Source organism: Gekko japonicus, unplaced genomic scaffold (assembly GCF_001447785.1).
Source record: "Gekko japonicus isolate JY-2015 unplaced genomic scaffold, Gekko_japonicus_V1.1 scaffold548, whole genome shotgun sequence".
NCBI lineage: Eukaryota > Metazoa > Chordata > Lepidosauria > Squamata > Gekkonidae > Gekko > Gekko japonicus.
Window position 1 is genome coordinate 61,360 of NW_015169791.1, and position 18,474 is coordinate 79,833.

At 41.7% G+C, this 18,474-nt stretch overlaps 1 protein-coding gene across 1 annotated transcript in view; it reads left to right on the forward strand.

The window, feature by feature from the left end:
* The window catches only part of TBC1D15 (TBC1 domain family member 15), a 70,349-nt gene that overhangs the window by 25,153 nt on the left and 26,722 nt on the right, over positions 1-18,474 (forward strand). The window contains exons 7-11 of the mRNA XM_015417026.1: positions 9,313-9,510; positions 9,643-9,771; positions 11,094-11,197; positions 11,639-11,733; positions 14,058-14,174. Coding sequence (XP_015272512.1) covers positions 9,313-9,510; positions 9,643-9,771; positions 11,094-11,197; positions 11,639-11,733; positions 14,058-14,174 — 643 coding nt within the window. The remainder of the gene's footprint in view (positions 1-9,312; positions 9,511-9,642; positions 9,772-11,093; positions 11,198-11,638; positions 11,734-14,057; positions 14,175-18,474) is intronic.

An 18,474-nucleotide genomic window follows, 5' to 3' on the forward strand; every position in this document is an offset into this window, starting at 1 on the left:
TCTGGGTTCATGGAAGTCAATTCCATATTTCCATTTCAGCGCCAAACACTCTCCAGACAGTCTTTCCTATGGACTGGGAAGCCTTGGCATGGTAGTGAGATGCAGCATAGGGGGTGGGGTCTCCAGAAAAACAGACGTGGTGTAAATTGTAACTATCTTTATGATGATTTCCCCCCAGGATCCCTTTTTCTGAGCAGCTCCTTTTCTTTCTTCTTTGTTTTTCTGTCTGTCCCATACAGTTATTAAAACATATAGGGTATATGCTGACCCAGTCTAGAGATCTGGCTAAAATTCTTCTTTTATCAGTGTTTGATAATTGCACATGAGAGGCTGATGGAAGTTCAAAATTAACAAACTGTTTTATTGTACTTATGAGTGGAAATGGTCAGGTAGTTATCAGGTTTAAGGCTTAGAATGTGAACAGGCAACAGAAATGAAGTAACTTTGTATAAACAGTAGATGTTTTGTCACAAACACGTAGCAGTTTAGTTGCACAAACAGATCTTCAAAACAGAGGAGAGAGATTTCTTGGCAATTTCTACTTCAATAAACAAGCATAAGCTTTTTTGTCTCTAAGACACTTAAGTGGGTGAAGGCAGGAACATTCACACAAGTTCCAGTTTCTTTTATTAGCCACTTAATAAGGATCACCCCCTTTTTCTAGCTGGATAGGGATTTCCCCCTTTTCTATCAGGTATTTCCCTCAGGCTTGAATGGGGATCCTTCCTGATCCTGTCACTTCCTTAGCCTTCCTTCCCAGTCATTCATGACTCCTAACTGCCACGTTCAACTGTAAAATTTCATTTGAATCGCCTGTCACTCAAGATTCTCAGACTGGGTTAATTTATTTATTTATTGGATTTGTGAATCGCCCAGTCCCTGCAAGCACAAGGCTCTGGGCGATGTACAGCAGCTAAAAGCAATGTTAAAATCAATAAAATCAATATATCCGTTACAGAATCTCAGATGGCATCAATATTTCGTCTTGACCCACTTTGTTGCCATTTCAGGGGTAGGGCGAGGAAGGGACCAAAGCGAAAAGATGGAGGAAAGGAGAAGGGTGCCAGCTATGATGGAACTGTTGTTGTCTTCAACCAAAGGCCTGGTGGAACATGTTTGCCTTACAGGCTCTGCAGAATTGCATTAAGTTTTACTGGGCCCTGGTGTTATTTGGCAGAGAGTTCCACGGGGTCGGAGCCAGGGCTGAAAAAGTCCTGGCTCTGATAGAGGACAGCTGGATATCTTTGGGGCCAGGGATCACCAGTAGGTTGTTCTCTGCAGAGCAGGTCCCAGACTGCTCAAGGCCTTAAAGGTCAATACCAAAACCTTGAACCTGACTTGGTACTCCACTGGCAGGCAGTGTAGCTGGCACAGCACTGGTTGTATATGTGCCATCCCCATCAGGATTCATGCCACTTCATTCTGGACCAGCTTGGAGCTTCTAGGTCAGTCTCAAGGGCAGGCCTGCATACAGCAAGTTGCAGGGTGTGACAGGAAAGGAGCTAATTGCTGAGTGTGGTATAGATGGAAGAATGCCAGCCTGGCAGTATTTGTGGCCTGGGCCTCCATGGTTAAGATGGAATCCAGGATCACACCCAAACTGTTGATGGATTGCACTGGCGTTAGTGGCGCCCCATCGAGAGGGAGAAGTATATGCCCCAATCCTGCAGCTCCCCCCCCCCCCCCCCCCCCGACCACAGAACTTCCATCTTTTCCGGATTCAGTCTCAGCCTACTCTTTTTTTAGCCATCCCACCGTGGCCTCCAAACCCTTAGCCAGATTATGTGGGGCAGTATCCGGGTGGCTGTCCAGTAGCAAATATAGCTGGGTGTCATCAGCATACTGATGGCACCCCAGCCTGAAACTCCATACCAGCTGGGCAAGGGGGGCACATGTAGATGTTGAATAACATCAGGGAAGGACTGCCCCCTGATGAGCCCCACATGTCAGTGGGTACCTTGTTGACACCCTCTCCCCTAGCACCACCCTCTGTCCCCAACCACAGAGCAATGAGGCAAGCCATTGTTAAGCTACCCCATGAACTCCCATGTCAGCGAGGCAGTGTGTCAGAAGTTTGTAATCGACTGTGTCAAATGCTGCTGTGAGATTCAGGGTGACCAACGCCGTCTCTGTCCCATGGCCGGGGCCAAAGCCAGACTGGAATGGGTCCAGTGCCAATGCGTCATCCAGGAAACGAGTTGCTCAGCTACCACTCTCTTTTTTTTGGTAAACAAATTTTATTTTCTCAGGAATACAACATATAAAACATTTCATTCTATCAATTGTCTACCCCATTCCCAGTTCCTCCCCTCCCTCCAATGGCTTCCCACAATGCTTCCACCCCTGCTCCAAATTACTTCATATCATCAACAATATCAGTTTTTCATCATTACAATCTAAAGATAACATCGTTTGACTTAATATTGATCTAAACATATTAAGTTTTGTTTCACATCCCAGTTCTTTTCCAGATAAATTTTAAAATCATTCCATTCTCCAAAAAACTCATCGTCTTCTTTGTTATTCAGTTTTTTTGTAATCTTATCCATTTGTGCCATGAACAGAACTTTTTGTATCCATTCTTCAACCTCTGGTACCTTTTCCGTCTTCCAAAACTGAGCATAAATCATTCTCGCTGTCACTATCAGGTACCAGAGTAAAGTTTTTTTAGTCGTATTGACTTCTTCCATTTTGAGTCCCAAAAGCAGAATTTCCGGTGCTTTTTTAAAAGAACATTTCAGTATTTTTTGCATTTCATTGTGGACTTTTGTCCAAAAGTCTACAACTTTCTCACAAGTCCACCACATATGATAAAATGAGCCCTCATGCCTCTTACATTTCCAGCATTTGTTTGACATATTTTGATTCATATTTGCAATCTTCTTAGGTGTCATGTACCACCTATACATCATCTTATAACAATTTTCTTTAACATTAGTACATGTCGAGATCTTAATAGAATTTTTCCACAAATATTCCCAGGTTTCCATAGCCACTTCCTTATTCATATTAATAGCCCATTTTAACATTTGTTCTTTAACAGTTTCATCTTCAGTATACCATTTTAACAACACCTTATACATTTTAGAAATATTTTTTCCTCCTCCACTCTCCCATACCTTTTCAATTTCATTTTTTTCCTCTCTAAAACCATAGTTTTTTTTGTCAGATCTAAAAAGATCATAAATCTGCATATATTTCAACCACTCATATTCATATTCAATTTCATTCTGCTTTTTCATTACCCACTCTGTTCCCTCTTTTTTAATTAAATCTCTATATGGCAACCAGTCTCTACCTCGCTGTCTTGAGTAAGATATCAACACTTCTACTGGTACAATCCACAATGGTCTTAAGTCACTCTGGTACTTCTTATATCTTGTCCATACCATATACAAAGCTTTTCTCACCAAGTGAAGTTTAAAAAAACTGTCCATTTTTATCTTGTCATACCATAAATATGCATGCCAGCCAAATCTACAATCATGCCCTTCCAACCCCAACAATCTGTCATTTTCAAGCTTCACCCATTGATCCATCCATGTTAGACAAACCGCTTCATAATATAGTCTAAGATTTGGCATTTGTAGACCTCCTCTTTCTTTGGCATCACAAAGTATTTTCATTTTGATCCTTGGTTTCTTGCCTGCCCAAACAAATTTTGACAACTCTTGTTGCCACTTGGCCAACAAATCCGTTTTATGCAGAATTGGTATTGTTTGGAACAGGAACATCAAACGTGGTAGGACATTCATTTTTATAACTGATATTCTTCCCATCAGTGATAAGTTCATTTTATCCCATTTCTTAAAATCTTGAGTCAGCTTAGTCCATAATTTCTCATAATTATTCTTATATAGGTCTATATTTTTTGCCGTTAATTCAATTCCAAGGTATTTTGTTTTTTTAACTACTTCACATTGTACCAGTTCTTGTAGTTCCACTTGTTTTTGTTTGATCATGTTTTTACATATAAGTTTTGTTTTATTCTTATTTACGTAAAAGCCGGCCAATTCTCCAAACTCCTTTATTTTTTGAAAAAGCAATGTCAATTTTTCTGTTGGGTTTTCCACCATAAACATTACATCGTCTGCAAATGCTCGATATTTGTATTGGTGTCCTTTATGTGTCAAGCCCTTTATTTCTTGATCGTACTGTATTTTTTGTAAAAGTATTTCCAATACCCAGATAAATAATAACGGTGATAACGGACAACCTTGCCTTGTTCCTTTCTGTACTTTGAAGTTATCTGTCAGTTCTTTATTCACATTTATTTTAGCTCTTTGTTCAGAATAGATAGCTTCAATACAATTTCTAAAATGTTGTCCCGCTTCAATCTTTTCCATCATCTGGTGCATAAAATTCCAATTAAGATTGTCAAAAGCTTTTTCTGCATCAACAAACAGAAAAGCTACTTCTTTTTCTGGGTGCTTTTCATAATATTCAATTGCGTCCATTACTATTCTTACATTGTCTCTAATCTGCCTTTTGGGTAAAAAGCCCGCTTGATCTTCAGAAATTACCGTTTGTAAATAGTTTTTCACCCTTTCTGCAATAATTTTTGCAAAGATTTTATAATCGTTGTTCAAAAGAGATATTGGCCTGTAGTTCTTTACATTTGTTGAATCTTGTCCTTCCTTTGGAATCAAAGAAATAATTGCTTCTTTCCATGAGTCCGGCACCTTTTTGTTTTCTCTTATTTCGTTGGTTAAAGCTTCCAGGACCGGGGAAATTTCTTCTTTCATCTTTTTGTAGAATTTCGCTGTAAATCCGTCCGGCCCAGGCGCCTTCCCCAACTTTGTCTCTTCTATTGCCTTCATCACTTCTTCTTTTTGAATTGGACCATTTAATAAATCTTTGTATTCCTTACTTATTTTTGGTAGTGGAATCTCCTTTAAATATGTTTTAATCTTCTCAAGATCAACTCTAGTTGTTTGGAATAGTTTAGCATAATACTTGAAGAAACATCTCTTTATTCCATTAGGATCAACGAACTCTTTTCCATCTTCTATTATTTTGGTTATCATTCTTCTCTCTCTTCTAGCCTTAAGTTGCCAAGCTAAGTATTTTCCCGGTTTGTTCGCCCCTTCAAAAGATTTCTGTTGTAACTTCTTTAAATTCCAATACATTTCCTGATTCCAAGTCTCATTCAGTTGTTCCTTCAGCAACTTTAATTCTTTAATAATTTGCTTTTTTCCAGGCTTCTTTTTTAATTCCTTTTCTTTCTGAGCAATTTTTTCTAACACTTCTGTTTGTTTTTGAAGTTTTTCCTTTTTTTGCTTCACGTTTTGCGAGATGAGAATTCCTCTCATCACCGCTTTATAAGCATCCCATACAATCTGTATCGGTGTTTCTTTATTTAAATTTTGTTGAAAGAATTGTTTCGTTTCTTCCTTTAACATCTCAATTACCGTTTTCTTATCCAACAAGTCTTCATTAATCCTCCACAGAAAGGGTTTTTTCCTTTCTGTGGAACTCCATACCACCGGATTGTGATCTGAATTACATCTTGGCAAAATTTCAGTCTTATGTGTTTTCATTGATAATTCTTCAGACATCCAAATCATATCAATTCTGGAAAAAGAGCAATGTCTATTGGAATAAAAAGTAAAGTCTTTCTGCATCGGGTTCCATTTCCTCCAAACATCTTCTAATTTTTCTTGCTTAACTAATTCAAAAAAATTCTTTGGCAATTTTCCGCTGAATTCGTTGTCCTTTTGTGGTTTTCTGTCTAGACGATCTATTGTCCCATTAAAGTCTCCGGCCATAATAACTTGCTCATAAGTCAATTGTTGTAATTGGTCAGTTATATCCTTAAAAAATTTTTCCTTTGCTCCATTGGGTGCGTACACGTTGATCAACAATGTTTTTTTCTGCTGAATCATTAATTCCACACCCACGTATCTGCCATCTATGTCCTTAAAAATTTCTGTAGGTTGTAACTCCTTCTTCACATATGTCACAACTCCTTTTTTCTTGTTTGAGGCCGCAGAACAAAATTCAATTCCAAATAAAGCATTCTTTAAATATTTTATATCCTGTTTTCTAATATGTGTTTCTTGCAAGCATATCACGTTGCATTTCTGTTTCTGTATCCAATGATTGATTCTTTTCCTCTTGTTTGGTGAATTTAATCCATTAACATTCCATGACAACAATTTGTACTCCATTATGCGTTTTATTTTAAAGTTCTCCAAAGACGTCCGCATTGTCCGCCTTAAATTTATAAAAGTCCATCATCGATCTGATCTGAATCCTCCCACCTTGATACGTAAAGGATAAACCTTGTGGAATCTCCCATCTATATCTGATGCTCAAAGCTCTGAGTTTGTCCGCCAAGGATTTATACCTTTTCCTGTCTTGCAGTATTGTTCTTGGGAGTTCTCTCATCACCATAATTTTGTTTCCCTCTATTACAAAAGGGACGTTGAATTGCTTCTTGAATATCTCCTCTGTTATTGATCTTGTTACAAATTGTACAATTACATCCCTTGGTAAATTCTTCTTTTCTGCAATTCTGGAGTTCACTCTATAAATCAAATCAAAGTCTGAGTCCATTGACCCTTCCTCCTCGCCCAGAAAAGCCGTTATCACTTCCATCATTTTTTCTTTTAAGTTCTCATTCTCTGTTTCCTTAATGCCTCTGAATCTCAGATGAGTCTGCATCCTTCTGAACTCCATCATTGTCTCTGATCTTGTAATTTGTTGAGTCAAAGAATCTTGTTTCTCTTCTATTTTTTGTATCTTCTCCTCTGTCTCTGTAGTCTTGGTTGCATTTGCTTGAACATCCTTCTTAACTCCTTCCATTTCTTGCTTGATTGAAGTTATTTCTGTAGTAACCAATTCCTTCAATGCTGTTATGTTCTTCTCTTGGACTTCTTCTAGATGTTTCAGATGAATCTGAGTTTGCTTCTCCAGTTGGTCCCCCAATGTTTTTTCTATCTGCTCCCCCATGGCTTGTATTGCCTCTGTCATTCTCTTCTCCATTGCTTCCATGGAGGCTTGCATCTCTTTTTTCTCTCTTCCCCTTGACATTTTGGGGGTTGAAGTAGATCCAATCCTAGGTCTCACAACTGGTTTAAGTTCTGGGTCTGAGTCGGCTCTTTTCTTGCCTCAATCACCTTACCCAGAAACGATAGTTTCAAAACTGGGCGGTAATTGGCAAGATCACTAGGATCCAAAGATGGCTTTTTCAAGAGCGGTACCACCACAGCCTCTTATAGACCTTTTGGATAGACCCCTGTCTCCAGGGACAGATTGATAATATCTACCATGAGGGACATGGATCTAAGAGGCATATGGTTGGCCTCACAGCACCCAGGATCCTGTCGACATCAGGGAAGAGCAGGTTAAAGCATTAACCATTTATTGTCTGTCACAGTTCCCTTGCACAGGTTATTGCATGAGTGGGACAAACTCATGCAGGTGGTGGCAATTTTTGCCAGTTCCTTCCTGTTTTCACATCCCTCTCTATTCCTGATTTTCGGACTCATAAAGAATGGCTTTTTGAGGGGGGTGGGTGTGGTGGTTGAAATGGGCATTGTCAGAGATCCACTCCGTGAACTCTGTTCCATGTGTGCTTTTTTTTTTTTTAAAAGATCCAAGCCTCTGTATAACATGAGGTACCAGCATCTTCAGTATTGGTTTGTGGTGACTTTAACATTAGTAAAGGGAACAACAAGGCAAATAATTTGATTTGTATGTGGAAAGGTTGTGATGGATGACTGTTCATTTCCTCTTCTTGATCTTCCAAGTAGTCTCGTAGGGTTTTTTCTTCACTCCTTTTCTCAATTCAAAGTGAAAGTAAGGGCAGTAGTTGAAATTAGGGGTGTACACAAAAGAATCCGTATTTTTCGGGTTTGGGTGTATTGAACCCCCAAAATATTGATATTTCCTGGTATTCCCGAATCCCAATATTGGTATGATTTTGGGAGTTGGGAAATAATCATTATTGCCGAATTTTTCAGTTTGGCATTTAAAGGGACCGTCCCTTTTGCAAGCCATGGCACAAGTGAACCCATAAGGTTCACCCTTGCAAGTTCACTCGTGCCACAGCTCGTAAAACTCATTTCAAGGGACCATCCTTCCAAGTTGTGTGCAGATTGGCTGGGGGAGGGGAAGATCCTAGGGTCCATGTGTAAAAGAGGAGGGAGTGTGTCGAACGCCCCCCCCCCTCCGCAAGCTAGAGGCATCAAACTGGCAGCGGACCTCCCCAGGATGTCCCTCTGTCTGCCCTTCAAGTTGTGTGCAGATTGGCTGGGGGGGGGGGAATCCTAGGATCCCTGTGCAAAACGGGGGTAGTGTGGCGAATGGCCACCCTTGAAGCTAGAGGCATCAAACTGGCAGCGGACCTCCCCAGGATGTCCCTCTGTCTGCCCTTCAAGTTGTGTGCAGATTGGCTGGGGGGGGGGGAAGATGCAGGAGACCTCTGGGGAAGAGCTGACAGTCCCAACCGCCCCAGCCAATACTGGGCTGGCTCTTCTTGCAGTTTGTTTTAAAGCAAGCTGGAAGAGGAGCCGGCCAGCCCCAGTCGAGGCAGCGTAGAGCTGTGAGCTCTGCACCATCCCAGCTGATCCTCTCTGGCAGCTTGGAACTGACAGCTCCATGCTGCTTTGGCTGAGTCCGGCTTGCCCAAATAAAATTAAAAATAACAGCTTTTTCCTGACTGAGCTATATCGGTAGCTGAATACAGATCTCTGATAATAAAGATCTCTGATAATAAGTTAATAAGTTATTCAGTTTGGTTTATACCGAACACACACCCTAGTTGAAATCATACAGTGCCTTGGAATTCCTTTTTTGTCAGGTCCGACCAACCCTTCTGTGATATGGATCTTTGTATAGGATCTGGCTAAGGTTGCTAGCTCCAGGTTGGGAAATACCTGGAGGTTCTGGGGGTGGAGCCTGAGGAGGCCGGGGTTTGCAGAAGGGAGGGACTTCAGTGGGGTACAGTGCCATAGAGTCCACCTTACAAAGCGGCTGTTTTCTTCAGGGGAACTGGTCTCTGTTGCCTGGAGATCAGTTGTAATATCAGATCTCCAGACACTACCTGGAGGTTGGTAACCCATAGATTCAACCTCATCAATGACCTGCCTCGGGATACTCTTGGTCCAGCTCCATTGCAGAAGGAAAGAGAGAGGCTATAATCCATTCACTTCAACTTGCATTTGGCAAATTCCTGTAGCCTTCTGGCACAATTTATCACTTGTTCTTAAAGCAAATCTCCTGGATCAATACTTTTAAGTTCCTGTTATAAATTTTGCAGGCTTATGCGAGCCATTCTTAAAACTTGTTTTCCCCCACTGTTCTTAGAAACTGAAGAAAGATCCTTACACAGCAACAATGGGTGGATTTTCCAAAGTGACCAACTTCATTTTTGATAGTTTACGTGGGAGTGATTCAGCAGCTCAGCAGCGGCCACCATCAGAAATGGCAGACTTAATTAGTGATGCCATTCTAGGACTAAAAATAAATCAACAGGAAGAACCAGGATTTGAAGTCATTACACGAGTAAGTGTGTAAATGGTGTAGATTGAAAATTGTTTGAAGATTAAGTAGCAAGGCTTATGCCTATGAGTGAGCTTTAAAAAAATTAAATCACTGACTTGACAGATACATAATTATGTATACATTCTTTTTTAGATTGACTTGGGGAAACGGCCTGAAGTTCATAGAAGGCAGCCAGTATCCGTTGAAGAATGGATAAAGAACATGGATTCTGAAGGAAGGATCTTAAATGCTGACTCTGTGAAGCAAACGATATTCAAAGGGGTATCTCTTAATTTGTATTTATGTATTTTTTGTTGGGAAAATATCTTTTTGTAGAATGCTGTACATAGGTAAAGATTTTCAGACTGCCATAATTTTGATTGAAATTTAAAAATGCACAACTTGTGGTTCTCCAGTTCAACTGAATAAAAGCCTTTCTCTTGCTTTTTGACCCTATGGGGTCAGGTTCTAAGCTTGCGCTGTTCCATGTGACAGCCAGATAGCATACCAGTATTGCCAGTAGCTAATACTGTATCAGTGACATGGGTAGGGTTCTAGAAAAACCATCTCTTACAGTAGCCAATAAAAAAATGAAGCCGCATTGCTTTAGGGTGGAAATTAGTAGGATGTGCTAGCCTTTTAATATTAAAGATTTTCCTGCAATCCAGTAGGGCCTTAAACTGAATTCTATAATGCAGTTTATACAAAAAAACCCTACTCTTAAGAGTAGTTCATGAGGTGTTGTGCTCTAAAGCATACAGGATATAAACAAACTAGGTTAGGAAGAGAAGGGGAAATGTTTGGAAAACAGCTGGCTCTGCAATCCAATTGGATGTATGATTAGATTTTTAAAAAACCAAAACAAAACACTGCTTCTTGGGATGGCGTAAGTTAAACCCTTCTTTTACCAATTCAGGGAAATGTTTAGAAAATGTAAGGTTTGGCTTTTGCATAAACACGGGTGCCTGAAGAGCATCTTCAAATTATTTTTTGAAATTATTATTGTCGTTAGCATTTTGTGTATTGTAAGCACTTCAAGGAAATTTTAAAGACCTGTCCCTGCCTGAAGGCATACAATTTAAGCCCTGATGAGACACAAGAGGGAAGGAGATGGAGGAGGACAGAGAGGATGATTTGCAAAATATGTAATTTCATGAAGCATAGCAAGTTAATGGAAGTATTCTTTTTTCACTCTGAACTGGAGTGAAAACACCTAAAACACAAATACATTAAGGGAGGAAAACCAAGAAAGGCGGGCGGGCCTTAGTGAGTATATTGACATGTTGTGATAGAGTTCTTCTTTAAGATCAAAATAAACTTACTCAGCATTTCAAGAAAGATCCAGAAGTAAGGTATGTTGAGAGCAGGGAGATGAGAATTCTGGTCAGGGGGAAGTGAAGGGGGGCAATAGAAACAAACCACCCTGGACAGTACAAGTGGAAGCAAGCAAGGAGGATGAGACTGCAGCAGTAAATAAGTGACACAGCCTACTGTAGAATGATGCCATTACCAGATCTTTGAATCTCAGTCAGTTGATGGTGTGGCGTTGTATGAAGTGTTGCCTTTAATTCTAGTTATATATCTCTCTCCCTCTTCTTTTTTAGGGGCTTTGTCATGCTTTACGAAAAGAAGTGTGGAAGTTTCTTTTGGGCTATTTTTCTTGGAATAGTACCAGGGAAGAGAGAGCCAATGTGCAGAAAAGAAAAATGTGAGTAGAGACCCCTCATCGGATGAAGTTTATGTAAAGAGCTTTTAATGTGCTGTGGAGAACCCCTTTGCGCACTTCCAGGACAACTCTTTAATGTTGTGCCACTACCTTGCTGTCCTGCTCTAGAGTCTTTCTTTGATATATGCTGAAGAGTATTGGAAAGTTTGCCGTTGGATTCATGAGAAGAGTTTGAGGCAGAGCTTGGTGAAGTCTGTCTTCCCCCTGCCCCTTCGATACACCTAATGCAGCCCAACAGGTGGCCATCCCATCTGCCTGTCTTCTTTTCCCCGTGGGCCCCAGCCTGCAATTTCACTCACATTCCAAATATCACATCGCAAGGTTGTTTTCAACTATGCTTTATAAAGGTTGCGGTTTTTTTCTGTTTCAAATGATGAGAAAATTTACCATACCTCTTAAATAAGTTTGTCTTTTTTCTTTCAGAGATGAATATTTCAGGATGAAACTCCAGTGGAAATCTGTCAGTGAAGAACAAGAAAAAAGAAACTACAGATTGAGAGACTACAGAAGTCTTATAGGTACTTCAAGAAATTTGAATGACAGAGAGGGAGAGAGGGAAACTCCACAGTGGTGGCTGGGTGACCTAATAAGCACCTATGATTTATCTACTTGGCACATTCTTGATGTTCTTTTGTAGACAAGTATGTGTAGTGGTTGGAATGCTGGATTTGGGGTAGTCTTCCTTCTTTTCCCTTCTCTTTTTTCGCTGTAGACAGATGGTAAATTGTAGAATAAAGGGATTACAATCAAGTGAAGAGGAAAAGCATTGCAATATTATTCCTGCTCTGCCTACACATCATGTTTTAATGGCAAAACATTTAATATGTAGTAAAATCTTTATGTGGCACTTGTGGGGAATGGGGTTTGCTGGCTAATCAAATGTGGCATATACTCAAGCTTATTGCTCTGCTTCACCCCCTGAGGGAGGCTGAGGGATAGTGGGGCATCTAATGAATGTTATCAGCTGGCTGCATGGCTCTCAGAAGTCTAGTAATGGTCAGAGGCTTCAGTGGCTGGCTGGAAAGGCAGGAGTGGGGCACAAAGTGCCTGAAGATGCAGGGCTATGATGGTGGATGGGGAGGATTTTACTCCTCTGGGCAGTGCTGGTTAGCTGAGCATTCGGGACGATCAAGTGCTGGATAACAAAGCTTTGAGTGTACTTGACTGACTGTACTTTGAAATGTTGCTTAACCTCCTTGAACAGTCTAAAGTCCTAGTTGTGTACACATTTCAAAACTTTTGTAGAAATTATTTTTGGAGATATGTAAAAACAAGCTTGACTTTGCCAAAAATGCGAAGTGCATCTCCCCAGGTGCCATGGATGTGTAATGTCCTGTGATAGTAATTTGTTTCCAGTGCATATTACAGCAAATCACAGTTGAGCAACAGCTTGTGTTGCTTGTTGTGTCCTTAAAATTTGTTCAGATTTCCTTTGGCAGCTTACTGAATTTAATGAAAGTTGAATGCTTACTTGAATGTTCACTTTAAATAAGATTCTACAGGATGTCGACCATATGTTTTAGTAGCTGATTACAATCCAAAAAAGTTACTGCAAACCGTATTACTGTCAGCTTCTAACAACTAGCAACTGTTAACATTTTAAGTGAAATAGAAAAATGTTTGAAAACACTAGCAATAATGTTCGACTGTTGGACTGAAAATGCTGGAGACTTGGAAGCTGAAACTAAAGTATATTTTAAGGGTGGAATTTCATGTAACATGCACGTAGACAAAAACATTTTGTTTTTTCTTGTTGCAAAGTAGCTTTGGGGTTTGTAGGGTGGAAGCAGTAGATCGGGAGGCTGCTAATGTTTTCCCAGTCCTCTGTTCCAAACCTTTCAAGCGCATGACTTTGGAACTTGGGAGTGAAGGGGCAGGAGTAGCGGGGAAGCAGTAGCAGCAGCAGCAGCTTAGAGCAAAGAAGCTCTGAGTTTCCTTTGAGAAATTGATTTATTGTGTCCCTGTTTAACACATGTGTATTATTACATGTGCTGTTTTAATTAATGATGTTCCTCTTCCTCTAAGGGACTTTGGGCAACATACATCCTCCCCTGCCTGTGAGGTAGGTTAGGATGTGAGAGAGGGACTTGCCCAGTGAACTTCATAGTGGAGTGTGGATTTGAACCTGGGTCTCCCCAGTCCTTGTCCACCACTCTGATTGTTACGCCTCAATGGCATTCACTTATACTCTCAATGGGTAGCATCCATTTTCTTCTACCATAGTTTTTCTATGGGAAGGATAAATTTAAATCTGTCTTGGGTAGTGCGAACTGTGTGCCATGCTGTAGTAACATAAAGTCTGTATGTTGAAGGTTAAAGAAGCGTGACAAGATGGTATTTCCTAATAAAACCTCCCCATGCTAAACCAAGTAGTTAAAACAGCAACAAAATCTCTTTGATTTACGCTTGTTTGCATAACATCTTTTTTTTTTGCTGTTAAATGTAAGGTAATACCACATGTTTAGAAGATTTGACTGGCATTTTACATTTAATATATCTGCAGTCGATGTCTGTGTGGCTAAGAAAGATTCAATGAGAACGTTCTACATTTTAATCATGAGGTTTCTATAAAAAGTATGTAACATTTAGAAGATGTTTGAAAATCTGCTTATAAGAAATCATCTTATTTGAGACAGGATTTTTTTTTCTTTTAAAGACTCTTAAAAGCTGCTTTAATGCATTTTAAATGATGTGCCATGAATGCAGTTGTCTTAACTCGACACTTCAAAGCTCAGCACAGTGTTTGAAAAACTGGAAACTTGAAGAGCATTCTGCATTTTTTAGATATAGGCTTAGTAAAAGCTGTTTTGGAAACTCATTAAATCTGTGCACTATTTTCCAGAAAAAGATGTAAACAGGACAGACAGAACAAACAAGTTTTATGAAGGCCAAGATAATCCTGGGTTGATCTTGCTTCATGACATTTTGATGACCTATTGTATGTATGATTTTGACTTAGGTAAGTAGGAATCTTTATGTATGCGTTTACTTAACCTTGACTTTTAATGGGCAGATTTCCCCATCTGCTTCTGTATTTCATATCTAATACTGCTGTTAAACTGGAGTTTATCTTACCTGTGGTGATATGTGTGAATCCCACTCTTGAAAAGTGTAGATAATATTAGTCTATTTTGTTTCATTGTGCCCTGTCTTCTGTGTTCACCACAAGTATGAAGTTTAGCTGCTGAAGGTAGGAAACATAGAACTGAGTTGCAGTTTGGTAATTTGAAATCCTGTTTTAACTCTTTATACTGCCACATACATATGGATGTTCTCCCTCTGAGGTGGAGGACATCTTGTGGGTGATTCCCATCCATCACTTAGGGAGGCAGGACTTTTACTTCCTGTTTCTTGTAGTGGGAGTCACCCTAGGCTCAGTTCTTTTCCTGCCTCAGAAGGGAGAGCAGCTAGGTGTAGGCTCTGCCTAACCCAATCTTTCTGAGTTGAGTTACTTTCACTTTCTCCTTCCATCTTTGCTGTTCCCTCTCTCTGAAGAAACTTAAAAACACACACACAAAACCCCCTTTTCTTCATCCTTCCTATATGTTATCCTCTCTTCTCCCCCCACCCTACTTTGGAGGTTGAGCATTACCAGGCCAGTTGCTCTCTTAACGGGAGGAGGTCTCCCAGACCATGGCATCAAGAGAGGATAGCAATGGATTTCTCTCCACTCTGGAGATAGACACTGCTGGGCTCCCTGGAGACAAAGAGACCGTGTGGCAAAAAAGAGGGCCATGGCGGTGGCTGACGCTCAACCAGCAGAGCAAGGCGAGGATGGCGTCCCAAAGCGCGCCAAACAGCTGCACACCCCTGCAGCATTTACGGAGCCCGCACCAGCCTCAGCGGCCATTTTGGAGTCCAGTGGCTACTCTATGCTTTAAGACGGGAATGGCGAGCAGAGCCTAATCCCGCACATGGTGCACCCCAAGACCTATGGTTCAATGGAGTTCATCAAGCTAGGCATGATTGTGCCAGTAAGGCTCAAGGGGACGAGGAAGATGACGAGTTGCAGAGCGGTAATGTTGGCAATCCCAGGTCTGTCCCCTTATTTCCAAATATGATGGCCTTCTTTATAAGAGCCATGGGGGAGGAAATAGCTCATTTCTGCCGATCAGGGGGCCATGGGGCCTGTGGTTGATGCACCAGCGACTGCCCTACAGTTCTCTGGGTTGCTCTCTGAAGACAAACATGAGGCCACTTCCATGGCAATCAATATGCCAGCTGCAGCATCCACAGTGTCTAAAGCAACCATTGTGTGGATGCATAAGTTGATACAGATGTTACCAGGCAGCAACCGCAGAGTACTGGAGGGTGCCAGTAGGATCTTGAAAGCCATCTCCTATACTGCCGATGCCACACTAGACACCATGGTCTTTGCTTCCAGGGTGATGGCATCAGCCGCTGCCACCAGTCGCATCGTCTAAGAGTTTGGCCTACAGATTACCAATCTGATGCCATCGTCACAGCATACCCATTTCAGGGAGACAAGCTGTTCGGGGATCCACTGGAAACAAACATACAAAGAAAGAAATCTTAGTGGAAACCTGCAACAAGAAGAAGACTCTACCCAAGACTGTACAGCTTGGGGGATAAGACGGCAGCAGGCCCCTCTTCTTTCTGTTCATACCATACTCTACCCAGGTTTCGGCAAGACAACAGAAGACCCTCATGGGGTGGCAACAAACAGCCCTTTCATTACAGAGGCTTCCATAACAGATTCTCAAGATCCAGTGGCGACAGACTGGACAAAAGGGGATTGGGACCGCAAAGCCTCAAAAGCATGACTATCCGAATCCACTGGTAGTGGGGGGGCATCTGCTACATTTCAACCAAGCGTGGTCTGCCTCCCATCCTGACTTCTGGACAAAGACTTCGTCACAGAAGGATACAAGATAGAATTTCATCCAATTCCACCTCAGAGTTTCATTGTCTCTCCTATACACAAAAACCCAATAAAGAGAGACAGAACCAGTTCCAAGCCCTGCCCTTTGGCTTCTCATCAGCTCCCTGGGTGTTTACAAAGATCCTGGTTCATCCAGTCGTTTGTTTTGGAGAACAAGGGATTCATATTCACGGTGCTTGCAAGACTTTGGGTTCCTGGTGAACATGCAGAAAAGCTCTCTGACTCCCACACAGCGTCTGGAACACTTGGAGTGGTGATGGACACTCGAAAAAGGCCAGAAAGATCAAGAGTAGGTTAACCAAATTATTCAAGCCAGGACTTCACCCTGACCAAGATGATGGGCCTCATGGTCTTATGTTCTTATGGTCTCTTATGTTCTTATGTTCTTATGGTCGTGGCTTTTGACACGCTACGATGGGGAAGGTTTCACTCCAGACAACTACAACTATTTTTACAACCATACCAAAACTCTTTTGCCTTATGGATAGATCTTTCCTCCAGATCTACGACAAATCACTTATTGGAAATTCAGGCGATAGATCTGTCCCTGTAAACAATCAAGAGACCAGGGGTCTACTCCATCTTCTTCACGGTCCCCAGAAAGAACGGGGATTGGAGGGCTATCCTAGATTGAAATACTTACACAGATATGTCGAAACCAGACACTTTCGCATGGAGACCCTCAGATCCATTGTGGAATCCTTACAACCCGGGGAGTTCCTCTCCTCCATCGACTTGGCAGAGGCATACATGCACGTTCCAATCTTCTTATATCATCAAAGATTCCTACGTTTCTGCGTGGGGGAGACTCATCTCCAGGTGAAATTAAATCTGCACTGGTGGACCAAGTTGAACAATCTGTCTCAAGGCAAGTCCCTTTGGATCCAGGACCAGATTAAAATTTTCTATGACCCCAGTCTATCAGACTGGGGGGGGGGGCACCATCAACCAGTGCAGGATAGATGGTCCATAGCAGAAAGGAAACTGCCGATCAATCTCCTGGAGCTTCGAGCCATTAGGCTGGCCCTTCAACATTTCACCCCTCAGATCAGGGGGAACCGTATCCTTGTTCGGATGGACAGCATCTCAGCGAAGGCTTACCTCATCAAAAACAAATTAAACAAATTTATTAAGAACAGTCATAAGACCAGCAAAATAAACCAAAATAGTAGGCTTACCTCATCAAATGGGGGCTCCAGGTCCTTAGCCCTACACAGGGAAGCGACTCAGTTATTGAATTGGGCAGAATCCAATCTGACATCGATCAGGGCAGAGTATGCGAAGGGAGTCATCAACACCCAAGCTGATTGGCTGAGCCGCCATACAGTCCAGGAGGGCAAATGGTCCCTACACAAGAGAGTTTTTTCGGCTCATAGCAGCGACACTGGGAACTCCACAGTATTTGCCTCTCTGCTCAGCAACCAACTGGACAGATTTTACATCAGATATTTTCATCCCCAGGCAGAGGCCACGGATGCCCTTCTGTTCCCTTGGCCCAAGGGGCTCTTCTATACATTTCCTCCTCTTCCTGTACTTCCCAAGCTTCTCTGGAGGATATGAGTTCTAAGGGCAGAGATCATAGCGGTGGCACCATACCGGCATTGTCATCCTTGGTTCATGTCACTACAGGAGATGGTGGTGACTCCTCCTCTAACCATTCCAATCTCAGAAGACATGATGCTTCAAGGTTCAATTTGGCATCCCAGGCCAGGGTGGTTCTGCTTAACCGCATGAAGACTGAAAGGGACTAGCTATCAAAACTAGGCTACAAAGAGCCAGTCATCGATATGACCATGGCCTCTAGAAGGCCATCTACCTCAAGGAACTACAATACTACTTGGAAGGCCTTTGTCTGATGGGCTCAGCGGAAGAAGGCTGACCCATTGCATCCAGAAATTAGATCACTACTGGAGTTCCTACAGGCTGGTCTAGTAAGTGGTCTCAGGGCAGCGACCCTCAAGAAGCAGATGGTGGCCCTGGCTTTGGTCCTACCCCGGTACAATTGTCTTAACATCTCTCAGCACCCTCACATTCGCCGTTTCCTCAGAGGGGGCCATCATTCAAGGATTCTGCACAGAGACATAGGTTTCAAACTTGGAAGCTTAATACTGTTCTCACAACTCTTACGAAGGAACCTTTTGAGCAGATGTAGCACATTCCGCTCAAATTCCCAAGGATGAAAACGTTGTTCTTGGTAGCTATTACTTCAGCCAGGTGGATTTCAGAACTAGGCACTCTGTCAATTCAGTTGGAGCTGTGTTTTTCACAAACATAAGGTAGTTCTGAGAACAGATTCCACCTTTTTGCCCAAAGGTCAATACTAAGTTTCACAGATCACAAGAGATTTGTTTGCCAT